The 27,549-nt window shown below is 40.6% G+C and overlaps 1 protein-coding gene across 5 annotated transcripts in view; it reads right to left on the bottom strand.

Annotated features, from left to right (window-relative positions):
- The window catches only part of MACROD2 (mono-ADP ribosylhydrolase 2), a 918,876-nt gene that overhangs the window by 73,181 nt on the left and 818,146 nt on the right, over window positions 1-27,549 (bottom strand). For all 5 annotated transcript variants that reach the window (XM_052784123.1, XM_052784121.1, XM_052784124.1 and 2 more), the window contains exons 9-10: window positions 19,499-19,580; window positions 4,767-4,808 (exon numbers count right to left, since the gene is read on the bottom strand). In XM_052784123.1, coding sequence (XP_052640083.1) covers window positions 4,767-4,808; window positions 19,499-19,580 — 124 coding nt within the window. The remainder of the gene's footprint in view (window positions 1-4,766; window positions 4,809-19,498; window positions 19,581-27,549) is intronic.

The raw sequence follows: 27,549 nt of genomic DNA, 5'->3' as shown, positions 1-27,549 counted from the left end.
TGACCAATCTGTGAGGCTTCCTCCAGTCCCACAAGTCAAACGTCAATCAAGTTTAAGTGCAAATGTCCAGCCAGGTCTTTCAGGAGTATCTGAATACATTAGATAATATAACCAACACCTTAACTGACAGCACAAAGATGGAGAGGGAGGAGGCTTACATTCAGAGAAGTCAGGACTGTTACTATCTCAAAATATATGATCTTTTTGCACTCCATAGAGAACCTTAAAATGCTCACAAAAGGATGTAGAGGCACTGTCCCAGGAGAACAAGATTTCAATCACAATTTCACTGCTTTTTAGCAGATTTCTCTCATTCCAGAGACAGAAAGGGATTTGTACAGGCTTCAAAATAATGTCTTTTTATTATGGTCAAAATACAACTCTTAACCCTTTCTGCTTTCCAACAGTACGTATGTCTTTCAGAACAGTTAGCCAAATATTACAGAAGTTTTGCCTGCAAATTTCGGTTTAAAAACAGCACACCTAGAATGTTCTGAACTGATTGTATTAAAAGCTTTTCTAATCTTGATCATCTGTGCAAAAACGTTTCTGAGGTGTAACACCAGGAGAAAGAATTCTTCTTTATAGGCTAATTCAGAGGGTCAACAAGCCACTTAAATGTCACAGTCTGTCTCCAAGTAAGCTATTCCCAAAATCCCTCGCAACTTCCAAATCTCCCTGGTTACAAGTAATTGCTATTTTCACCTCAGAAAAAAAGAGAAAGTCTCTGTCCAAAAAAAGTATCAGAGTGCGCACACAGTGGAACATACAAAGAAATTCTGTACTTATACAGCATTGATTATAATAGGGCTTCCCTTGTTACTGTGAACGAGATCCTTCGTCCTGCCATTCTGAGATGGCTGTAGCTTCTGAAGTAATGAATAGGTGGATAATTAGGATGCTCAGGACAGAAACAGGATAACCAGCAGGGCATTTATTATGAACAACTATTAGATGGGAAATAAGAGACAGTAGCGTGGCAAGTTTCATACATGTGAGGTCAAAAGGTTTTGGTACCTGATGGAGAGTGAAGCTGAACAGGTTGAGGCAGAATACAGATTCAGAACTGAAACTCTTTTCTGTGGGGGGGGTTTGGTTTGGGTTTTTTAACGGTAAGAGAATTAACTTATGTCAGTGCCTAATAATGCGGTACTATTGTGTAGGAATCTGGACCATGCTTCTCATAATAGCACATGCTTCTGTAATTTCCACATGCAATCACTGCAATTGCGCACACAGTTATGGCAGTGTTAGGGCTTATTTTGCACGCTTCTGTGCATGGATATGTGAATCTATGGATATAAAAGCAAAGTCCTTCAGAAGTTAAAGTTTAGAATAATCTTCCCTTAATGGAGCTTAAAACATTAAGCATCATGACTCTGCAGTGTTAAATCACTGAACTTAAAATAAAGGTAGACAAGACTATTAGGTCATCTGGTCCTTGTCTTTGCTTATGTAGGAAATCATTCATAAAGGAAAGCTGAGATGTAGAACTGCACAGGTCTGTACCTGCTATTACTATATCTGCCCTTTTGACTCAAGCCATTCTAACAGCAAACTGAATGACATATGATAACATCAAAGCACTTTGAATTAAATGGTGCCGTTAAGTCAGCAGCTGCTACAAGATACAGCATCCAAAATAACAAACTGAGGGGTTAAAATCCCGTGAGTTAACACCATTAAAAGACTGGTCTTGAGTGTGTATATTTAATAAGACTAGGTTATTTTTATTTTTAGATGTTTTTCTTATTCTAGTACATTCAATATACACAGTGACGTTATGTGATTAACTCGCTAAAATGATCATTCATGCTTGTTGATTTTATAGTATTAATGTAGATATTAATGGATATTATCTGGCAGATGTAATTAAGATATTCCCTTATTTATTTTGAAGAGAAATCATAGAAAGAAAGGCCTTTCTGAGTGTAATGAGATATTTGCACTTCAGGGTGGTAGAAACACAAGACAGATTACTTTCATAATGTATCCATCACTCAATAATACATACATTTGGTCATCTGTTATTCCTTACTCCCGGCTAATTCTCTAGCTGTTCCCAAGGCCTAATCTGGTGTGCACTGAAGTCAATGGACATATTCCCACTGACTTCAGCTGACACCAGACCAGGATCAGGTTCTTCTTTCCTCTAACTCCTGCCACTCTTGCCAGGTTTAAATTAGGACCGATTCTGTAACCTCCACCTCATTCTACTACATTCTTCAAACAAAAACTGGTACAGATACAATGAGTCTACATCATTTGTGTCCCTGTACTTCGTGTTTTCTCTTTGTTTGATATTGGCCCTCAGAAACATCTAGCGATAGGAAGTTGGAGGCACAGGAATTTAGGTGAAATTCAGAATATTTGAATCTCTGCCAAAGGTCCTACACATGTGTGTAGTCTGCAACATGTGCTCTCCAGGAATCCAACTGTTTTTTTTTTCCTCTTCCCCCTCCGAAGCATAGGAATTGGAGAAATAACCCCAAAGCAGATTGGATATGGACAGCTCAAAAAACCAGGGTCATCAATATTGGTGCCAACTGCTGACTCCATCTGCTGGAGTCACGACCCATGAAGTCAAGTGGAATGAAGAATGATTATTCAATTAATATCTTGAAGTGGTGACTAGAAGTTCCTACTCTATTTTTCCCTTAGAACAGTAAAAAGCATATATCCTTCAAACTGATAAAAATCTGAGTATAAAAATGAAAACTCCCCTCAATACAGAAATTATGTATGTATTTATAGTTCCTGCAAATGCATCCTACAATCATTAAAAAGGCCATACACAAATAGGTCAAAAGGGCATAACTTTTGTATATCTGCCCCACTACTGGAGCAGATATACAAGATACTTCTCTTTAGCCATGTAGGTATTGATTGCTGACAACCAATCACTGACTCCCAAAATATCTCCAAGTGATAAAGAAATAACCAAGTACGTGCTGTTGAAGCTCATAGCACCCTACAGGCAAACCTGTGAGGGAAGCTATGATCTCATCTATCTCGTATGCACAAAGAAACAGACAGGTAGGGAAATACCTTCCTCAAATGACTTAATTCAGTGATAACTTCCAGAGCAGCTATGTAGCTTCACCTAAATTAATGAAACTGTGAAGGATACAAGGCAAGAAAGAAGAGACCAGCTATTAAGTGGAAATGTACTTCCTTTTAATTCTAATTTAAAATGCTTAAAAAAAAAAAATGTAATTTGCATAATGTCCATAAAAGCAACAAGATAAAAAATGCAAAATAATTGGGCTTATAAAAGTATACATGCTATGATAACTGTAAAAAATGAAATTGGATATTTTAGATTAATACTGCAAATTCAACAGTAGGATAATCTTCAGCAAATGTTTGTTGTATAATGACGGTCTTTATTTTTCTACTTTTATGTATGTATGTACAACTATATCAATCACACTAATTGTATTAAAATTTGTAAAAGTTCCTATCCAGTAATCTTGACACCAAAAAGTAATTATAATTATATGTAATAAAATCAACAGGCCAGAACAGCCATAAAAGTATGTGCTAATCCATCAGTGTAACACATATCTATCTGTGTATATCCATGTTTTCACATCTATGCATATACACCATTCTTCAAGTATTTCTAATTTCTAAGCTAATTAACTGGTTGCATAAATCATCACAATCCATTTGTCTTTAGGACAATCTTGCCAATTTAAGCAGCCAAGATACTGCTTCAAAAGCTTTTACCTCTGTTTTCTGGCTGGTATATATCTGCCTTTCTCCATGTGGCTCTCCTTTCTGATCCCGTATCTTTTCGTAAAGAGAAGAACTGGAAGTTTCCGCACAGTCACCGGGCTATGATGGGATCAGGGTCACAGAGACCTCGGGGATGGTGCACATGCCTGGTGCACTGTCACGGATGGATACTAGCTGGTCAGGAAGGAGAGGCAGAGAAGAAGAGTAGGGCGAGCTACGCTGCACAGAAAAGGACGTCTCTTACGGAACAGGAGATGTCCACTGAGAACCTCTAAGTGAAGGTCAGCAGGGAAAGTAACACAGGGTGCTGTGGTGGAAGCCTGTTACAAAAAGCCTGATCAAGAAGATTAAGTAGATAAAGATCTCTACAGAAAACTAGCAGAAGTCTTCTGACTGGAAGCTTTTGTCCTCATGGGAGATACCTAATCCTCTGTCCTCTCCTTTTCTTGTTCCTTAGGCCCTTCTTTCCTTTATACCTATCCATCATTTCCATTTCAAGTCTATCCACATCCACAAACCCTAAACATTGACACTTGTTTTAAACAGCAAACTAGGAGGACCAGGAAAAAAGTCCTCTGAAATATTGTCCAATCAAGTTCAGTGTATTTAAGAGTTTTGCTACCATTTTCATTGCAAACAAATCATGGCCACTAATCAGAATTGCAAATGACTCAAGAATTGCTGTATTCGCACCTTTTTTACAGGCAAAGAGACCGCAGAATTTTAATTATTTCCCATTCATGTTCAAGCTAGTTATTAATAAAAAGCAACCGAGTATCACCCAGAGGCTCATAACAGTTGATGACATTAAAAAGGTAGTCTCAGCCATTCTTACCATGTACTGTTTATTATCAGGGATGGTTTACCCTATGCGATGTTAAAAAACAGAGATGACTGTGGTAACACTGGCAATAAACGACTGGCACTGCTTATCACAACCAAGCCAATTAGTTTCAAGAATTCTTTCAGTTCAGTTGATGCTTTGGAGAAATGATATATTTTAGTATAAAATATTGTTTACTCACCTGTCTCTTCACTCAGCTCAGTCCCTTCTTCATTAGCATCATCTGTCAAAAAAATAGAAATAAAATTATTAATAAGAATACCAGGAAACATCTAAAATGTTTCCATGTTTCAAATTGCCCATATCTTAGTTTGCCTCCTCCCATTTGACATTTTGCAGTGAGATCTGGAGGTGGATGGGAGAAGAAGGTTTTGATACTAGACTGTTACTACCAGATACAGGAAATGCAAGGAATAAAGACAGGGAATAAAATTCTAAATAATTTACAGAATTCTGCAAATTATGACTTTTATAAAATGAAATTGCATTCTCTTTTCTAGCAGAGTTTTTGGTTTACTTGTCAAGTTTCAGTTTGCTTTGTTTCCTGGGAGCAACTGGCTATTTTAAGAAGAGAACTAGTTATCCAGAAATCATACCACATAAGGAAGTTACTATAAATTTGCCAGACAGGACTTCAGTTTAAGACCAAACTTGGGCTAGCCAAGAATTGAACACTTGTAATTATTAACATGATACATGAAGAAAGCAGATTCCTTTTGCAAAAAGTTGCATTTCAGTAACAAAGGAATTTCTTACTGCAAGTTGTTTTGATGAGGAAAAAAAAAATTATTAGCCTTAGTTAACATCTCAGTAATTCAACGTTCCAGAGCCTTAATCATCTAATGGAGAGCTCATTGACCACAGAAGTTTGTCAGCTGTGTTCCTAATTCATATAGACCACATTTATACCCTTTTAAATGGATTTGGGCATGTGCAAACTCTGTAGCAAGCCTACAATTTCTGTCTAAAGCTTAACATCTTTCAAACTTGTGCATATTATGACCACCATTTGAACCCAAGGGAGTTTTGCAATATTACGATCAATGGTAATGGAAACTAACAGCAGTATTTAGGTCCTAATTTACAGGGTCAGATCTTTACACTATAAATTCCACTGAGATCCAAATGCTGTGACACACACCATGAGGATTAAGCTCTGCTTTCATCAAGATTTGGAGCCTGAAACTTTAAGTAGCATGAGGACAGAACAATTGGTTAATAAGAGAGGCCTCCACTGGGAACTATGTTTGCCATAAGCATTAAAATCATGAGTGAGAGAATTTTAATGGATCCTTGTGAATCTACAGTAGATGGATCTGTATTCATCCTTCTCCTCCTTCCATCTCATTCACACATGATCTGGAGGGCAGGACTTTCAGAAGCCACTAAACGACAGCAGGTTTCTCTTGAGTGCGCTTTAGTCTAGCCCAAAGGATCAGGACTGAAAAGTCACTGTACATTTACCTCCTTTCTCCTTATTCTGCAAACAATTGTTTTGGAGATCAAAAAGGCACATGGACCCCTACTGTACAAATATAAATTTGTATCCAGAAACTTTAAAGACCTTTGACAAGTAATTTTTGAGATAAGAAAATGAAAGATCTTGTTAAAGCCAATAGAGATTCTGCCATTGACTTGGAGCCAGGATTTTCAACTGAAGTCCTGACATTTTTCAACAAACCACTCAGAAAACATTTGGTTAACATAGAGATTATTAATTATTCAGTTTTCAATAACATGTTCTTTCCATGGAAGTGTTTATAATGAAACCAGCATGATAAAATTTCAAATTAATCTAAGACTTGACACTAAATCAGCAGAATATAATATCTTAACATACATATAATCACCTGGTCTTCTGCGGAAGTTCTTAATTATAGTTCTGTAAGTGACTTGGAATATGAAATTCCCAAAGCAACAGAATAGCTTCTAAGCTAGTGATAATGGACACAGACAAGAAATCTGATGTTATTAAAAAGTAGTGAAGTCATTATGCAATATAATTATGAAGAGGCAAAGACCGCTTTGAACTAATTGTGAATTAAAGGCTGTTTTTTCTGGGAAAAGGAACCTAAGTCTTGCTGAAAGGCAGTAAAATCCTTACGTCATTTCTGAAAATGGGAGTTGGTCTCCCAACCACTGGGTGACATGATCTCTAGGTCATTGTGGAGCCTTTGAAAATTCTACCCCAATCTAGATCTGAATCTGAGTTTCCCTTTGGCACACAGCACTCCCCAGCCACTTCATGTGTCTATAATTCTTACTCTCACACTATTAATGCATCTGGTGGAAGTGCTTCCCTGTCAAATGTAAATCGGTCTCTTTCACTGACCTTGGTGTGGCTGGCTGAAGTGATAAACACCATGCTTAGTTGACAGAGGTCTATGCCAAAACCAATTATTTGGGATAAAAAACAGTATTGTAGAAATCTATATCCAAAATTCATTTACTTTCCCCGCAGCAGAATGATATTATAGGCAGTTTCTTTGTTACTGGTTCTGAAGAAGTAAAAGCAAGTAAAAATATTTTTTTATTGAAGCTCTACATGCCTAATATAAAGCAAAATCAGTGCCAAGATTGCTATAAATCAGATTTGTAATACCTACGTGTCCTGGTTTCAGCTGGGATAGAGTTAACTGTCTTCCTAGTAGCTGGTACAGTGCTATGTTTTGAGTTCAGTACGCGAAGAATGTTGGTAACACTGATGTTTTCAGTTGTTGCTCAGTAGCGTTTAGACTAAAGTCAAGGATTTTTCAGCTTCTCATGCCCAGCCAGCGAGAAAGCTGGAGGGGCACAAGAAGTTGGCACAGGACACAGCCAGGGCACCTGACCCAAACTGGCCAACGGTGTATTCCATACCACGTGACGTCACATCTAGTATAGGAACTGGGAAGGGGGGGCGGGGGAATTGCCGCTCGGGGACTGGCTGGGTGTCGGTCGGCGGGTGGTGAGCAATTGCACTGCGCATCATTTGTACATTCCAATCCTTTCATTATTACTGTTGTAATTTTATTAGTGTTATCATTATCATTATTAGTTTCTTCTTTGCTGTTCTATTAAACCGTTCTTATCTCAACCCACGGGTTTTGCTTCTTTTCCCGATTTTCTCCCCCATCCCACGGGGGGGTGGGGGGTGGGGGGGGAGTGAGTGAGCGGCTGCATGGTGTTTAGTTGCTGGCTGGGGTTAAACCACAACACTACGTTTTGGATTTTTTATGTTCCCTATAGATTTTTTTTACCCCATATAGAGGAAGCCTTCTAGAGCTTTGCTTTGGTTTGAAATATGCACCACAGACAGTCAATCCCAAAGCAAAATTGAATAAAACCACAGAACCCAAGAGTGAATCTTTGACACCAGTAAACATTTCCTTAAAGATGTACCACCAATATTTCTCGTCCAAACTCCCCCATTTGAAAGAATGGTGATGAGATCCTCTGTAACTCTCAACCTTACTCAAGACCTGTTGAAAAATAATTGACTAGGAAAACATGCTATAGTGCGTGCATGCATGTACCAACTCTTGGTTACTCTTTTGGCTGGAGAAGCCAAACAGTGACCTTTCACATGGCTTCCCCATTAAAGCCCTGGATTTTGGGAAGCTCTACCGAGATGACCTTGCTGGAAAAGGAATGACAGACCTTGCAGTGTGGAGTGAGAGGAAAACTAACAGAGGCTTCCTCCAAGGGTCAGCCCACACCCAAGAAAACTCACACCAGTATTTAGAAGTCTTAGCATACAAGGAAGCCATATAATCCAAAATGTGTCATATGGTTCAGAGCGCAAAATTTTCCAGCTTATAAGTTGGGCTATAGTATATAAAATTAAGGTATTAGACGGGTGATCTATGGGAGAACAGTATAGTATAAAATAATATACCAGTCAAGTATAAAATAATTTACAGTTGAGAGTCAACTTATGATTGAAACTCGCCCTCTAACACTCATGCTATCTGGGGTAACTATATCTCTAAAGATCACAGAGCTTTGCATTTGGGAGTAAGTTGCTCAGAGCATACACATTTGTATAAGTCATAGACTCCCTGGTAGGGTCATGTACCAAGTGATGCCTGTTGCTCTTTCATTCCCCTCTCCCTTGTTACCTGTCGAGCTCTGTGAAACAGAGTAATTGCACCATACCTGCTCTTAGTGACACTGGAGAAGGGGATGCCTTCTTCTGTTATATACTTTTTCTTTTTTCTTTTGCCTTGCTGGTCAGGTTCTTTCTCTGTCTCACTAGTCATTGCATACAAGCAAACACAAACCAGATGGCTAAAACCATCAATCTGTGTTAAGATTTATGTTAGGAAAAGAGAGGTGAAAGGCTCTAAATACCACTGCTAATCCCCAAAGCCATTAAACCGCCTCCTCCTTGTTGCTCACACTTCTATTTGCATTCTTCCTCATGTTAGCACGCGGAGAGTCAATGCTGTACAAACACCTTTTATTTTTAACTGTGCATGCATTGAAGAGCTCTTACACAAGAGCCAGCTCTACGCTGCAGGAGGCTGCTGTTTCATCTGCATTCAGGGCCTGCATCCCGGGCTGCCGGCACTCCCCCAACAGCACTGCACGCTCCTAGCTCCTCCCTGCCTTCCTCTAACCTTTCCTCAGCTGCCTTGTCTCATCCTTCAGAATTTGTTCCTTTTTCAGCACCTTCTGCTGTTTCCTGATTTCCAGATGTTTCCTTATTTCCAGGCAACCCACGTGTCTCAGTCTGCTCCTCCTTGCAATTGCAGCTCCGTGTACTAAGCGTAACCAGGGAAGGGGCTGGGAGCGCACTGTGGGACCAGACCAAACTCTCCTCTGCAGCCTGTATACACATGCACTGGCAAACAGAGCAATGAGATGGGCAGAGCTGTACAGGAGGCTGAAGTGACAAGTTGGTGATCATACTGCTGATGCCTCAAAAAAAGCCAAAACCAAAAAAATATAAAACTTTTCAGCACTGACAGCTGCAGCCATCCTGTTGAGCTTATTTGCTATACAAAAATAGGGGTCCAGCTGAAAAAGTTCCTGCTGTCAAGCATTTGCCTAGCAGGTATTCCATGATCTGCCTGTACAGTTTCCACTAGAATAACAGAGGATGTGCGGCACAGTCTCGCAACATTGAGGAAAATGGATCCCATTTGGGGGTAGTCTCTGCTTGCTCAAACGAAAAGCTTCTCGTGTCCAATCTTGAGTGGCCAGCAGTGTGGGACAGGGTACCTGCCTCATGCAAACTGTCTAAACCGTGATAACATCAGGTCCAGTAGCTGAAAAGACCAGTCGCTCCATATTTCTCTCTATCACACTTGTCTTTCCAAAACTTTGTCCCAGAGCTTCACCCATCTGTCTACATGATCATCTTAATATCCTTAGGGAGCTTTATAATCATGTGTGTCACGTCTATTTTCAATCCTTAGTAACTGAAAAATCACTTCTTTTTGATTGCTTACAACCACTGCTGCTACCTAACAGGAGCTTCACAATAGTATACAGGCTCTATGTCCATCTCAACCTAAAAGAGTCAACATTTTTGTAGCATAGTAAACCACACGGAAACACCCCAGGGTTTGATGAAGCCCTGTACATATGAGGCTTGCAATAACCTAGGAGCTCACAAGCTCTTTTGGTTGTTTTGATCCCTCCAACTCAGTTCTCCACTGGGAGAATACAACAGACTGACCAATAGCACAGAAAAATGGAACATTTTCTTTGAGGAAAAGCAGATTTGGAAATCTCTGCCAGATGAGATCAACTAAACCCAGGCCTGACTCTTTTCATATCTACTTGTAAAAAATTATATTTTCTATAAAGCTTTCCCTCATCCTTAGTGCTCATAAAAGGAAGAAGGAAAAAAAGGAAAAGGTAAAAAAAAAGATCCTTAACAAAAAAGCACATTCTTCTGCTTTGGAAGAAGAAATAGGACTTCTTTTGGTTCTGAACATTTGTATCCTTTAATCATGCAATCCTGCAAACAGGGAAAGAGGCATTATATAAACCTCCACCTGACACTAAGCAAGTTTAATCAAATTTTTCAGTCTGATTATAAAGAAACTTCCACTGATACACTCTGTACATCCAGGCCTTGCTGCAGCACTGGTGCAGTTTTTCTTCCCATGTTGCTTAGTTACACCAGTCCCACAACACCGGAGTCTCACTGAATGTAAAATGTGTTTGTAGCTTTTGAAGACATATCAAATAGAAATCCTTAGTACCAACCTCCTAAGAAGTTAGGCACTGGTTTTTCTGTCACCACACAGATGGCTTCTTTTATGTACTGTATCACTTAATCCGCTGTAAAATACATATACCCATATGGGCCTCAGCTGCATATAAAGGCTACGCGGTAGCTGCCGTTCCCACTGAGACTGAACTGGACAACATTGTTCCAGCGCAGGAAATGGTGCTCATAGCCAGGATCATATTTGGATTTCTATTTCCCAGATGCTTCTACCTTACACAAAAGGAATGAGGCACCCTTGGGAAAATATACATCAGTTTTTAAAAAAGAACCTATTGCAAAACTTCCTTATTTCCTCCCTGCCCTAAAATACTGAAAACAACTGACTTTTGTTTGCACAAGTGCTAAAGTGGATTTCTCACCCACACGTATGCTAATGTAGCAGTCACACACAAAATTGTGTGTTTTGCACGTGGCAACACATTTCTAAATACAAGCTTCTAACAAAATCTCAACAGTAACCTAAGGCAGAGGCAATCAAATGAGACAAACACAAATTTAACCGCACCCTTTGCAATTAGAAGCACTCGAGCACATGAAGTGACTTAGTGTCAGTGACCAGAGAGGACAGGATATTTTTGAGCATGACATAAAATGCATTTGGAATGTTTTACATAGGATGCCACAATATGCAACACAGCAGGAAGAAAAGATCCCTGATCAAAGATGTTTTCACGTAAGGTATTATACAGAAGAAGCTTCTGCTTGTTCACGTTCTGGTGCCAGGCATCCATGTGTGAAAGACTGAGTGCAGAACGGCAATACATTTCCTGCCCCCTACCAGTCTCTCCCTGAGCCTAAGGTTACATATAGACCATGGTGATTAATAGCTACTGTTGTACCAGTCCTCTGTTGGTTGAGCTAATCCTCTTTTTAACCGTATTTAAGACCTACAGGCTCCACAGTACTTCACAGCAAGCATTCTTATACACTAACTATGTGTTGGGTAAAAAAATACTTCCCTTTGCTTGTTTTCATCCTGATACATAATTTCCTGAGACACCTTGCGCTTCTTGTGTTACAAGAGATGGTAAATAATTGCTCCATATTCACCTTTCTAATTACTGCACTCATCATCTTCCCTGTGTTCTCCCATGCTGTTAACACATGCAGCAGTCTGGTCCTTGCATCTGCATGACCCCTGTGCCTTCAAGGGCATCCTCATTGCCTGTTTCAATGCAGCCTTTAGCCAGGTGTCTCCCAGGAGGTGGAGAGCTCAGGGTTTTGAAGTGAGTATATACATAGAAACAGCCATTTCCCCCGACTTCTGGATTGACTGCAGGCTCCATCATCAGTCTCACAGAAGGAGACAAGGAAAATGTCTACAAGATGCTACTGGAGCAAAGAAGAGGAGGCTCCACTTAGCAAAGAAAAGCTCCTGACAACAATGCTTTAATAGGTTATGGCCCCATTGTCTGTCCATACCCTGCTCCAAGCTGTGCCATTGCTGCTATCAGGAATGAGGAGGCAAACAATTTTCCAGAGCATATAGCAGACAGCATCATAAGTCTCTGTCAAAGCATGTACAACCAGAGGATCCAAGCCCAAATTTTGACGTGACCAATACTTGCAACACACAGTCAACGTCTAGAGCAATGCTCTGTCAGCAGCCAGCCAGGAAATAATTCAGAAAGGATTGTACCAGGAAGTTTTATTATGATTCAAACTGAAGCAGGAAACTGCCCATTAACTTTTTACTAGGTACTGGAAACCCACTGCCATGTTAGAAGGTGCTAGGAACCCTCTCTTGGTCTGCGTATCTCTTAAGATGCTAAAATAGTATCTAAGCCATCAATTACATACTCTGCCTCCCCACCACCGCTCCTGAGCTTGTTCATCCTCCTGCACTACATTGAGACACTGGCAAAAGGGGCTAAGACAGGCAACCCCAATGAGTGATAGGACTGGCACAGTCATTGCTATGGCAAATGAAGACAAAAAGCCATAGAAAAATTTTGTTTCACAGTTTTATGAACACTTTTAGCTTTTAGTTAGCTTGAGATTTTATGAGGTAAGTTGTTTCAGACACATTTTGAAATAGACAGATATTTTAAGCATTATGGCTATATTAAACTTTTGGATTGAGAACAATTTTTACAGCATCCTATTTATGCTGGAGTGTACTTTATCAGGATCTGCAGGTGCTGAGAGAGAGAGAGAGAGAGAGAGAGAGAGAGAGAGCGCAAAGCCAGCATCCTATTCTGGTGCACAGGCTCCTCCAGCTCCCCCATATGGGTAGTGCTTCCTTTGAAGCTTCCACTACTGAGGGACAAGGAACCATCATGGGAAACAGCTTCTCCCCAGCTGTTTTGAATTAAGTCCTTCAGCGAGGGGTCTTGCAGAAGTCATCTGAGGATGACATCCTCCAATATAAAGACAGCTCAAAGGAGTGCAGAGAGCATTTCGCACCCATGTGAGTGTGCCACAGCTTCTCCAAAGCCACTGCGGCCTTCCACCCACCAAAAAATCCTCACTCATTTCTGCCTGAACACAAGACTCCTCCCCCGCCCCGATTTCCAATCGGGGGGGCCACACTGAATGCTGGCACGGAGTCCAGAGCCAGCTGGATGGCTGTGAATGGATAAATACTGAGTGGTACCCTGGTACGCTCTCAGTGGCTTGATACATAGCCCTAGAAAGGAAAGGGATGCATGGTCATGCACCATCTCATTGCACATTCACCATCTGAAAACCCAAGTGGGATCTCCAAGTGACAGGTCAAAAGTTTCACAAGCCAGAGAAACCAGAGTCCCCTGAGCGTCCCAACACAACAGCAGGGATTGCAGCTCCATCAGAACTGTGGGGACAGGGAAGCTAGACTTGTTTTGCTCCTTCCAGCAAACAGGCCTGGGTTGCAGGTGATCCTGCCCACAGCCAGGGCACAGGCCACAGACTGTGACACCACATCCCAATCTGCTGCTCCTGTGGCTAGTCACCACGGCTCTGTCCCAGCTTCTGCTCAGCCCCGGACATGGTCATGTACCCACAGCAGGTGTCTGGGCACAAATTTAGGCTCCGTGCCATCAGCAAGGACCCAGCCCATCCACAGTGCCTTGAAAGCTTTGTGAGGGAAAGCAGTGAAGAAAGGGAGATGACTGACTGACTGCCTCTAGTTTAAACCTGTGAAAACACAGGCGGTTATCAGCTGTGAACATGACAACCTGAAAAATCTGCATGGAGATGGGGAAAAGTAGCTGCAACCAAAACCTTCAGGATGGCCCTCATTGATCAGGAGGAGAAGGCCAAAGGGATTTCAAACTCCCTCAACTTTTATTCCCTAATGTCCGTTTCCAGGGGGCTCCAAGCCCCCGTGGCCTTTGCATGCCTGCCTGAACCGGTCAGAAGAATCAGAGCCTCATGACTTACAAGACAAATCACTACCCAGGTGAAATCTCAGATAAAGGATATCAGGTACTTCCAGTAAACCGCTTGGCACCTATCCACATAGTAAAATAAAGCCCATGAAAAATATTTTGTGGAATACATTCAGGTGATGAATTAAGGAAACGAATCGGCTCATGAACACTGCAAATGCAAATAGAGAGGCTAAATTTATCAAACGAATTACCCATTTGATACAGGATTACTTACTAAGGGCTAACTTATGATTCCTTTGCTCACACTGAGGACTGCTTCAGCCCCAGTGAAGTCTGCCATATTAAGCAGAGAGGGCAATGCTTCTCAATACCAGTACAGAAATTACAATCTCTCCTTAACAGTTCACTCACGTATGAGTGCAGGGATCTGCCTTTTTAATACAAAGCCCTTCATTCAGCCATTTAGACAGTTTCCAATTTGATTCCAAGCCTGGTAGATCTCTTAACAATGAATTTCCTCTGCAGTTGTAATATATTTGCACATTTATGCACAACTAGGATGCTGTGCATCCTCCTGAAGTAACAGGAGGATTAATATAAGACAGTAGTTCTAATCCCTATGCTTTGGGTAGGGGAGACAGTGTTTTCGTCAACTAGGATAAAAGCAGAAAATGCATTAAATGTCATAACCTGGAACAAAGAGGAAAGAAACTTTTTTCAAGATGAAGCAATTTCTCTCTCTTTTTCCTAACACCAACTGATATGGCTCAAAAAAAATGAACAAGCTCTTGGGCTCAGTATCCTTTCATTAGCTCTGAAAGGACATGGAGTCTAAAAGCTTGCATCTTCCATCTATCAAGTGGTCTAATAAAAGTGCAAACCTGTCCTCTAACAATTCTAGCAATGTTTTAGTGAAGTAATTTTGTTACTCTGTTTAAAGTAGTGAGAATGTAATATAACCTTGAATGCTGCAGCTTCACTGTACATACCCTTTATAGCATTATTTTTGACTAAAGAACATTTTCAGAAAAAATTATTCCCCTCTCCAATCCACTGATAACAGGTGGTAGATTTAGAAATACTTTAAGCATTACAATTTAAGATAAACCTTTCATAATATACAACAGCCACCATGAAAAATAAGCATTTGCCAAAGGTCCTTACAAGATTATCTATCTGACATATTAAGTAGCTAGATATACACAGTACACAGGAGGGAAAAAAAAAAAAGGTATCTTTGCCTCCAGCTGGCAACTGTTTACAAATACTGTTAATTTTACTTCTACGAATAGCATCCTAGAAGTACATATCAGTCTAAGGTAAATGTTGGTAAATCTAGCTTTCCAAGGGGGACTATTTTTATACCATTTCCTGGCCAATCTTATAAATATATATATTTAGCAATAAGCATAATGCCTAGTATCTAGGCTCCATGCAGAATTCTGTTAGAAGAAACAATGAATTCCAAGAGAAAAAATAGTATAGTATCAGCTCCTTTCCCGGAAAGCTCACTCATAATACTAGTAGTAATGAATCCAGCAATGTAAGAACTACACATCTGAGCCAGAACTGCAGGCAAGGGTATTTTATTTGCCTGAAAGATATGTAGCAAGACATTCTATTCTCTCAGATTTAGCAGAGAGAATTTCCCAACACAGGTGAAGGGAGAACGGCTGGGCCGTCTCATTCTACTAGGAGATAGGACTCAATTGGTAAAAATAAAAAAAAAATTAAAAAAAAAAATCAAATCAGTGTTTGTTGCACCTAATATGTTAAAACAGTGATCAATCTTAAGCACAGAAGGTTGGTTGTTCTACCAAAACAGTCTTCCACCCTCGCTCTTTTTCTACCGGGACATAAAAAAACTTCTCAGCAAAACTCCAGAGGTTCAACAGAAAATTCTGCATGGACCAGGACCTTTTACTTTCTAAACCAGTGCTTTTCTGGACAACCACTAGGATGAGATCCTAAATCTGAGTTAAAGATTAAGTGGCGCTCCCCCTTGGAGCATGCTGGCTTTGGCTCAGGTTCTGTACAGGCTACTGATTACTGAGATTAAATCAGAAACACTGAGACTGTGACAACTGGTCTGTTACTGAACAGCTTTGCTACACTCCTAAGATATGAAATTACTTAGAAGTCTGCCTGTTCCCCCTATATATTTAAAGTTTGCAAATGACAAGGCTCTTGGCAGTTGTCTTAATATCAGTACTATTACTCGACTAATTTCTTTGGCATTCCACTCGCAAAATAGGCCTAATGATATGTTCAACTAATGGAACAATTTCCCTATATCTATATTCCACTTACTCTAATGCACTGAGGTGTAACTCTAGCTTCATTTCATTATCACTTGACTAGCTCAAGCACTTGGATGTCTTTTTGGATTTATTAATGCACCAGGTTTAAAGTAATAACTATTTATGTATATAACTCCATGACTATATTCTTCTTTCTAAGCATTTTTGTCCACATCTACTAAAGTAGATATATTTCATAATGTTTCTGAATGCGAGACACACTTTTAAAATGTCTTGATGTTTTCTCTCTAAGCTTAAAGCAATATAATCAGTGTTATTCTCTCCTGCGAGTGTTCAGATAGTGTCCTATCAATTTAAATTTTGGGCAAATCTATCCTTAAAGACTTTCATTTCACTACATTAATAGATTCACTTAAAAACAAAACAAAATCACCAGAGTTTTGGCAATTCCTTCCACAGTCTAAATATCAGGAATTTATTGTCAAAGGTAGAGACAGTTGCTAATTCCTTGACACAGAGCCATGTTGACTAAGTCCTCTGTGCAAGAAACCCATCCCGCAGAGAGATGGAACATCCCTACAGTAGGAGAGTCTGCTGATAACTCGTCAAAGTCTACTATGTTAAATGCAGATGGCAATTCACGAGACCAGAAAAAAGGAACAAATAGCAGACTTGATGATCATCTGGTGATCACTGTCCAGACCTTCAGCTGATGTTCTCACCAGTAGGCTACAGGCAATTTAGGATGGGGATGACTTCAGCTGACATCTGTTGAAGTTGTGGTACCCTGTGGAAAAGTGTCCATTCAAGACAGCAATGAAAGCCTGAGACCGTATATTAATCATTAGGGCACCCCTCCAGGAGAGAGACACAGACACTGATCATTTCTCCAGGGACACTAATGGAGAGTCATTTGGGTAGCACATATCCTTCCTGCCTCCTCACAAGCTGAAGATCCAAGTGATTCCTGTACAGGCGTACCAAACGTCCGTGGTGATACAAGGCATTAAAATCAGATCTCCCAAATCACTGACTCCTGACCTAACCATAGGAAATCCTTCACTGAGTCAGGGATAAAGTTTTAGATGCTAAACTAGTTCCTTTTAAAGCTCCAGCTCACCAGCCAGCAGGTGCTCAGGTCCTTCTGGAAACCAGCATCATTAAGGCCTATCAAATCTGGTATTCAGAATCACTAGTTATAAGAAAATTGCAGCAGGGAGCCTATGAAAATGTGTCCTAAGATCTTTTAGCAATCTATACCAAATTGTGGCTGCTGAGAACTAAAACATCTTTCTCTGAACAGCTGTCTCTGTAACCACTGGATCAACCTTTTGCATAGTCACATACCTGCAAACCACTGGATTGGCTGCACCTTAGAGGGTCCCCACTATGACCACCTCTCTATGGTCACATATCAAATTCCCAGTTTTAGTTCAAGCAAAAAACCTGTAAATTTTCCATGCATGAGAATAAACATACTTTAAAAACTATGGTACAACTGATCATCTACATAATGTGGTGTAATGCAATTACAAGTCTTTATATAACATGACACCCAACCACACAGGTTCTCTGTAGACAGGAGTTCAACAATGTCAGGTTTTGAAAAGCCAAAAGAGAAATAAATCTCCCATCTTACTCTCTTTTCCCCTTTGGGCTTGCCATCCTTCAGCTCTGAAGCATCTTCTTGTCTCTCAGGCTTTCAAACCCAAGCGGGTTTTACACTTATAACAATACCAGGCTTTAATCCATGATTTCAAAGACCTTAACGATGAAGGTGAGTATTAAGTACTCTAATTTGTTGACAAATTGACACTGTAGTCTACTCTCACTTAATCTGAAGGGCAGGGACAGAGCCAGCAACAGTAGGCAGGGTACTGCCACTTTATCCTATGTGTTGGGGTACACTGCCAAAAAAAATAAAATCACACAATGAATGGATTAGACATGAATGCAGTCTTTGAAATGCATGTTCAATGTGCTCCAGACAAAAATACTATTAAGCGGTTAGACACCATTCTATGCTACCTGAATAATTCAATAGGTCTTTAAGTTTCAGCTGCCAATCATGCAAACTGGAGATTACAGTGTCATCTAGAAAATGCTTTGTTCTAGTGAGATGAGACAGAAACATCACAATTTCCATACTACCAGCCAAAGCAAAATGAAAACACTGTGGCTACTGTGACAACATGGTCCTGTAGAATTAATGGAGACTCACAACACACCACACCAAAGCTCTGCTTCCTGTTCTTCAAAGGCCCTTTCCACCAGACAGACAGCGTGGGGTGTATTTAAGTGACTGCCACTTCTGAAATGGGTGATAAACCAAAATACTGAAATCTGGATCTTGCCTCATATAGCAGGACTGATGTCATAGAAAACAAAATAAAATGGGAGAAGATTAGGGTTAATAAAAAACTGAACACATTTCTAATGATATATGATAAAAATAAATCACAGGCATATGGAGGGGGAGGGGGATTAACAAATTTACTATCCACCAGGTTTTCCTAAATTCTAGAAAGTAACCTCCTGTGTGAAATGTAAGATGAATGGCTAACATTTCCCAAGTGCTCCGGTGAGAGCCATCTTTCTCCCATTCATTCTTGCACAGGGACAGCTCAAGTTTAAAGTTCCCATTCAGACACAGTTGGGCTCTAACCCCTGCGGTATCTTTTCAGACCCAGAGAAACCCTACCAGCATCATTAATGAAAGAGCAAAGCATGTACAAAGTGCATGGAAAAGCAATATACACTAGGAGCTATATACATTAGTGCAAATCATTTTCTTCTGCGAGTCAAGAGACCCAGTGCCACACAGGTTTCGGGAGGAGATACGGATACAGCAGAGAATGAAGAAACTAGCTATACTGAGCATACAAAAGCAGGCCTTGATTTTGCAAAAGCAGTATCACAAGCAGTTTTACCGGTTCACAAATTTTAAATGTCTGCATTTGTCCAGGATCAGAGCCTCTATGAGCAGCTGATCTTTAAAGAAAGTTCACATTTTAATATTTGGCTTAGGCAGGGAAAGAAGAAAGGACGCCAACTGTTGTCTTCTTGCTGCATCATTTTTTAAAGTCAGATGGCACTCAATTACTATACCTACCTAGAGGAAAAAACTCGCCCATTTTCTTCTTGAAAATTTTGTAGTCAACCTCCAAAAAGACACAGAAGATGATACGATCCACCTGTAAGAAACAAAATTATTCACAGTGAAATGATAGCAATCATAAACATTGGCAATAATAGTTAATAAAGGCAAAGAAACTTTTAAGCCAACATGCTTTTATGCTCCAGGCAAGAAAGAAAACATCACAGGGATGCATGTTTTGACTTTATTGTGCGTCTGTGTTGTAATTTATAAAGTAACATTTGCAATCACAGCTCACAACTGTATTCTTTGTCAACTGCCTCTTGTTTATGCAAACCACTCTTGAGCACAGTATAAATGACTTTTGGCATTCTAGATGAGTACTGGGATGCAACGTTTGATGAAAGAGTCACATGGGAGGCTTCTAATAAGCATACAAAAGAGTAAATGGGTAAGCAAAGAGCTCTTTTTCCAATCCTTGCCCGACAAACCTATTTGCAAAACCATTTAGTATTTTAAAATGGCTTTAAAAGTTTTCATGTGGTTTTAATTTACATGAAACCACTTACTCTTGCTATAATACAAGCAGAACGCAGCAAAAACAAAAGCTGATTAGATGACAGGTAGCACATGGGGTAAATAAAACATTTAATATGCCATCTACTTAGTGAGGCTGAGCGTATCAATGAAACCATGGCCCATAATGTATGCGCCACCCACCAACGATTTCAAATAAATTGTTTGGGAGATCATTGTATGTGAAAGGCTTTTCTAAAAGAGACCAAAAAAAGGCCAAACAAAATAAAAACCAAACAGAATTCCAAAGCCTTTAAGACTGAAAAACACCCGCACTGGACTTCACTCTAGCCTTGCTATTTCTTTGTTTTACCTGTTTGCACAGCACAGCACAAACTGCCTCTGCAGCCAAAACCCACATCCAGGAGGGAGCTGTGGAAGTCAAAAAGACCCTCCCATGGCTGAGCTGAGGGACCCGCAACCCAGTAATCAATTTTTTTTCTGAAGTGTGTGAGAGCTTTTTTCTGAAGTGCGTGAGAGCACTGAAAGTGCTTGCTTTCCCAAGCAATAGGAAATTCAGCATCTTGGCTAGCATTATGCTGTCCTCATGTCTCCATGGGCAGTAAACTGATCTGTTGTAGCAGAGCTCCTCAAGAGCGCCTTTGCACGTGCTAGAAAAAGCACCAGCCTCTCCCCTGCAGGGAAACCAGCAGGAGGAACGCTCTTAAAAAAAATGCCTTCTTTCCCTTATCTTCAGTAGAAAATGCTGTCCTTTTGCTAGACCTGCTCTTCGAAGCAAAGTACAAGTCTTGGCTTCAAAGATACCATTATGCTGAGCAGCTCAGGACATCATTTCAGAGCTCATTTTGGAGCAGCCTGGTAGAATACAGAAGGGAACGAGAGCAGGCGATAATCGGTTATGCTGGAAAATGCTAGTAGTCACTAACAAGAACATCTCTGAATCAAAGCTGACTACCAAACCTGAAAGAGCAAGCTAGGTAGGAAATATGAGACTGAAGGTACAGGTTATGTGGGTGTTAAGGAAGAAAGAGTAGGAGAGAAAGCAGCAGAGCAGAGCTTGGGCAGACGCTGCTTGCTGGGCAAGCGTATCGGCAGATTTATGAGCAAGAAAACCGCCTGTTGCTATCTGCTCACATGATGTTCACAGAAACAAGCTGTTCTGTGCATCCCTTGTAAACAAGCCAGGCTAGACCTTAAAAATATGCTGGACTGTGTCATCAGCTACTCTTCACAAAGGATATAATAAAGAACCCAAATACTGGTTAAGTGCTCAAGCCAAAAAGCCATACTCATCTGTGTACTCACAAATTTGTAACATAAAGTACCAGTGGCCAGAGGTGCCGCATTTTACATATATGAGAGTTTCTACCTAAGTAAAGTTGTGTGTTTTCAGGAGGGAAGCTTTAGACAGTGAATGCTTAAATTACATTTGTTGTTAAAATTGGTTTAGGATAGTGCTGGGGTGATGCTAGATTGTCATCTTATATCTCCACCTCCCAAGCGGAGCAGATATTCAAGCATTACAGTGATAGGCCCAATATGTGAACCAGGACAGACAAAAGAGCAAGGATGGAAACTTATAAACCAGAGGAGGAATAATATTCCCACGCAAAGAAGTTCTGAGTCATCTTGCTCTCTATATAGTCTCATATTCTCTGCTGTAAATACTACAGACATTTCCCTCATTTTATATAGTTCCACTTCTCAAGGTGTTCCCTTTACTTTTATTTATTCTTTGCAGTAGACAATGATAAAACTTCTGCAATCTTGAGAATTTCTACTACTTCTAGTATAATTCCTTAATTTAAAGATAGGGAATCTCTCTAGAAGCAGCAGACTATTTCAAAATTTCTAGCCTCCCGACTGTATACTTCCTATATATAAACTTGTTCAATTTCTTCTTGGTGTGAGAAAAAGTGCTCTATTTTTAAGTATGCATAAGATACTGTAATGACAGCTGAAATCCTGTGTTTATCTGATTGAATAGCATGTGTTGGCAGATAGTAAATCTGAAATTAAACCATATACTATCATCCTGCCAGTCATTGACTATTTTATCTAACATCCCCAGCTAAAATAGCTCAAAATTAGGTATGGAAAGTAACCCTTGCCCTCACTGTTCCCATTCCAGCTACAATAAGGAAAGGTTTAATCCAAGTGACTCCAAACCCGCCTTGCCTGCTGGCTCACAAAAGCTCAGCAGGCCTTTTGGGATGCACACTTATGAAAGCCGCTCCTTATTCAAAGAGGAAATCTCTCCTCTCACGTGGCTAGGAAATGCCAACTTGATTAGACATTTCATGCTGCACCTTTACAGAGGGCAGGGAGTAGCCCTCAGGGACATCCCCCAGCATGCCTAGGGAGCCCCCAGCACCTTTTGTAGGTGCCCGGCTCCTCCACAGCTGACCAAGCACCACTCAACTGCAGCAAAAGTTTAAAGGAGCCGCAAGCTGAAGGTATTAAAGCTCATCCTTGATTGACAGCTCTTTTTTGGAGGCCGATATTAAAATCAACCATCCCCTGTCAGAGCCTGATTAAATTCTGCTCACTTTACAGCTATGAATAGGTGGATCAAAGAACCCCCAAATTAAGAGTGCCGCAACACAGGAAGAAGGGAGTTAAATTGCATGAGCTGTTCACTTCGTAGGCAGCTTCACAGCTCAAGGCTGTAAGTACACTGAATTTTTTTTTTTAATTTTTTTATTTATTTATTTTATTGGGCTCTGCTCTCCTTGCCAGGCTCCATTTAATTTTGAGGGGGATACGTTCCCAGCAGTTTTGTTAGCTGCACCTGATAAGGATCAGTAAACTTCTGGGGCTTTACATGGCTCACAGGGCTCAGGCTGTTTTGCAGTGGAATGGACCCAGAGTCAGTCATTAATGCCAGGATTCTACAAGGATACAGCCAAATCTCATGAACTGAAACCCCCTCCACTGTGTATAAAAACACTGTTGGTCTTAATAGCAGCAGCATTGATCTTAATACAAAGAAGCTAGCAAAAATATTTCCTCCTCATTTTTGTTCATTGGGGTTTTGCCTTTGTTTGGTTTTTTCCCCAGTGACTTTGAGAGCGCTTTGCATCTAGCGAGTTTTAAGTTTACTGGTGGGTTAATGCACCTTGGGTTAGTTCACTCATAGACCACTAATGGTCTAGAAGAGCTCCGTGGGAGGCTGGGGTGGGCAGGTGCTCAGGGACTGCACTGTCACCGCAGCACACTAACAATGAAAAGCTGCCGAGGGTCCCACAAACCACACGGCAGAGCTGGGAGCTGCACCCCTCCATGGCAGCCGAGCTCTGCCGACACACGGACACTGCCGACCAGAGACAGCTCTGCCCACAGAAGGCAAACGGAGCAAGGCGGACACGCACCGCTTGAAGAAATAATCGCAAGCCTTGCCACATCCAAAGCCACAATAAAACAAGAGTCTGCTGACACTTTCTGGCAACTTTACACTCTTTTTTTTATGGATTCTTTGAGAAGAAAAAAAGCCCTGCCTTCCCTGCAAACTAAAAGTGCACATCAAGTTCCCTAACGGACCCTTCCCGCTCCTGCAGCATGGGGGACGACGCATATCTGTGCGTGCAGCCACTGATATAGGAGGAGCTTACACTCTACAGCTGTTCCTATATACATTTTAGGATCAAAAATGTGTCTGTTTCTATCTCAGCTCTTTTGCTGTGGCCTCTGGCAGGTTGTCCGGACAGTAATACTTAGTTGTGCACTTACACATCACTACAAAGAGGTATTGCCAAGTACAATCCACAGGGCATGCCAAATGTTGTCATATGTATAGCTGTATGTATACCCAGGTGCCAAGCTGTGTATATCAAGCACAAATTTGAAGCAGAAAACTGATTAAAAGACATTTTAGACTATTTTATCTAATGAGTGTTTCCATGTCATTGCCACCTTGTGTCCTAACAAATAGCTCACAATGAAATTAAACCCAACTGCATTTCAGCACTCCCAAGTATTTCGTGTGTATCCCCAGTACCAAGACATTTACCCAGCCGGCAGTGACTGCTTTTTATTATGTGTGACAACAAGTTTCATCGTAATTTAAATTTTACCAGAAAATTTAAATAGAAATAGATCTATAGAAACACAATAAAAAAACAATGCTAACTTGTAAAAAATGTTTCCCAATCCCAAATCAAATTAATGGTAACAAACAACAAAGAGAATAAAGCAGCTTTCTGTTCTTTGTACGTGTAGCAAATCCCTTTTATGAAATGCCCTTGCCTGATCCCACCAGGACCTATTGTCATAAGGCGATGGTGAACACCAGAAGACTGCTGTAACAGTTTTAGTTTATCAAACATTTTGTGGACTTCATTCAAACTCATTGAAGCCAAACGGAGGCTTTTTATTGACTTCAGCATGCTTGGATCAGTGCCTATACTCCATAACACCAGAAATAACATTTACCTCCTTAAGAATTAAAGTTCTTCTGATATTCAAATTTCATTACCCTAAATCTTCAGATACTTTCTCAGACATATCCTTAACAGTCACAGTTCAGAGCTGCCTGTACCCATTAAGACTCCTTGACTACAGTGCCTGTAAGGGAGAAACCCTGAACTTTCAACTGTGCTGCAATCCCACATTTTCCCTCTGTTCTGACTGTGGCTGCTTGGGCAGCCCCGTTGGCTTTCATTGCCTGACAAGACTTCCCTTGTAGACACCAGTAGGAACAAAGTCACCTAAGTCAGGTTTCCAAGGCATGCTCTTGTGGAATCAAAATCTCAGTTGTGGGAACCAAAGAATAAGGAGGAAGAGATTTTTAATGCACCACAGGATCAGGCTATGAGTGTCCTAGCTGGTCGCTGCACACTGTGTAAAATTTCTTCTATTTCTGTGGCGAAGGCTCAGTTTGCTGTTCTGAAGTCCAAATCTCGCTCGCTCGCTAGCTCATCTTCAGGGACCTCATTTTCCATCTCGTTCTTCTCTGGTTTTCTGACAGAGTTCCTCCCTGCCCAGGACTGAGCTGACGCCTTCAACTGACTACATGCAGAGGTACACTTCAAAGAGACCAACATCTGTTTCTGCCCCCTTAAAGTACTGGTAAATGATGCTCTTGATGCTGACAGTCTCCCCTTCAGCCTACTCTCTGCCCAATCTGATCCTCTGGTAATTCCGTTGCAACCAATTAACAGATGGAAATACCAGCTTTGTAAAATAACACAGGCATCTGCCATATCCCTTGCAGCAGCTGTGATCCACTTTGCCAGAGGCACTGCCTTTCCTGAGCACCATGCACATCTGGCCAGCTGTCCAGACAGCAGTCTGCCTGAGTGAAAAGAAAGAGCAGAGAAGACTGCATCCCATTTGGGAACGAGCCGTGGTCGAGGCCAGAAGTTTTCACACACTCCTTTGAAAGGTGAATGCTTCAGGCCCTATAAAAACTACTCATTTCGTAGCACAGTAAATTAAAATTCAGCCTCCTGATATTACTATGAATTTCACAGAAACCATTAAAGCATAAAGCATAGCTGACTGTCTGCTCCTTTCGGCATGACATCATGGTCTATAATTGCAGAATTACTCTCAAAAAGAACTTCGGTCAAGTATTTAAAGCAAATACAAAGCTTTGGCGCCACTTCCATCCTCATAACAAGATTTAAGCGGGGCAGAGGTGTCAGACTGGTGATACGGTGAATTTGACAATCAACGAACTGTGTGATGATGTTCACAAAGCAATTCATCTAGCCCTTAAGATCTTTACACCTGGCGTAGCTTCAAATCCACTGCAGACCTGAGTCAAAACACCCCCCCCCATTTACTTGAACTTGCAGCCACCCAAATGAGCCCACCTTCAGGCAAAGAGGCAATCTCTAGATCACCCTTCAGTCCTGCTGGTGGAGGGAGAAAGATGTACTCTCAGGACAAAGCTCTTTGATTTTCATGGATTTCAGTTTTGAGATTCTTTGAATCCAAAGCAAAAACCTAAATAAAAATCCACATTACTGTAAACCTCCTGCAAGTAATAGTATTAATGGAGCGTTATGATATCACATCAAGAGCAAATACCCATTGAGGACTAGCTGTGAAGAAGCAACTCTTACTTAAACCATCATATTACTTAGGCAGTCATTAAAAGAAAAAATAATATAAAACACATGAATTATAAAATGATTTATGCTTATCACAAATAGTATTCAGCAGATGAGGGCAAATTACTCCATGTATCACATGGGTACCAGACACACCACTGCAGTTATCACTACGGCACAAGCCTATTTCCATATTACTGAAACACAATAAAACCCATAATACTTTCCAGTGGAGAAGCACTTTTACCCACAGATCTCAAACACAGGTAAGCATTACAGTTTTGTGACAGTTCTGATACATCTCTGCCTCCACATGGAGATTTGATGGGCCCAAGGTCACAGAGAGCAAGAGTAGTAGAACTAGACCAGGACCCTGAGATTTTTCTCCTGTTCTCTCTCAAGCAAAGATGCTACGGGGCGGGGGGAGGGGGGGAAATCCTATCAACGGTCACAAGGAAAGTTCACAAGCTTCACTGCACGCCACCAGTTTTCCTCTGGTATATCCTTTCAATGTACCCATGTATTGCGAGAATCAATAATGATAACTCTTTTTGCCTAATACATTGGTTGTTTTTTAAAGGTTACTTCTTCTCTGTGAGAGAATTCACTCTGTGCCTTCAATACCTTTTTAATACAGTGTATTATTCAAGGACAGGTAGAGCTTTGCCTTTTGGACCTGCCGACTCTTTGTCCGGTTACTTTTTTGTGTGTGAACAAAGCACCTGCCAGACAAGCAGAGTGGCTGTCCTAAAGAAGCAATCTGGATCTAAAATAGGAAATTATGACAACATTTTTGGAAGAATTCACAAATGGTCAGCAACAAAATTGTATGTGTCCCAGCTCCATATATATTGCATGGTTATATGACAAATAAGACATGATAGTCCTGTAGTGCTAATATAAACACAGTCAGACTATAAAATAACCAGTAGTTAATAGTGCACGTGATTTTTTGCTCAACAGCTAGAAGTTTTTCGGTTTCCTAAAGGTGAAAAAACTCTGTAAAATCAGCCTAGGATTTAAGGTAACATCTCAGTATATTTCTTTTAATGGTCACTACAACTTGTCAAGAAAGGGGCAAGAGAGTAGTTTAAAAATGCATTTGTTTTTACCAAGATATCCATCAATCTGCACAATTCACTTTTATGCCACACAAACACGATGACATAAAGCCCATTCATCTTTTTCAGCTTAATACTTACTGTCCTTTGAAGATACATGTTTGGAATATCTGAAGGCGACCTCCATTTTTCACAGTTACCAGTCATAGGGCAGCTGACACAGCCAAGATAATCCTGTATTCAGTGAAACCGGGGGAATGAATGGATTCTGATGAATGTAATTTGCTATCTCAGTGACAAATGGCAAATGTGAAGAGAGGGTATGCATGCAAATATAACTGCATTAAATAAGGCCTTGTGAAGGATAGTACTCTGAAAATATCTGATAGGCAGTTTTACAACAACAATGCGT

Source organism: Harpia harpyja, chromosome 4 (assembly GCF_026419915.1).
Source record: "Harpia harpyja isolate bHarHar1 chromosome 4, bHarHar1 primary haplotype, whole genome shotgun sequence".
NCBI classification, from domain to species: Eukaryota; Metazoa; Chordata; class Aves; order Accipitriformes; family Accipitridae; genus Harpia; species Harpia harpyja.
The sequence above is the reverse complement of the archived record's forward strand: the minus strand, read 5'-3'. Positions and strand labels throughout refer to the sequence as shown.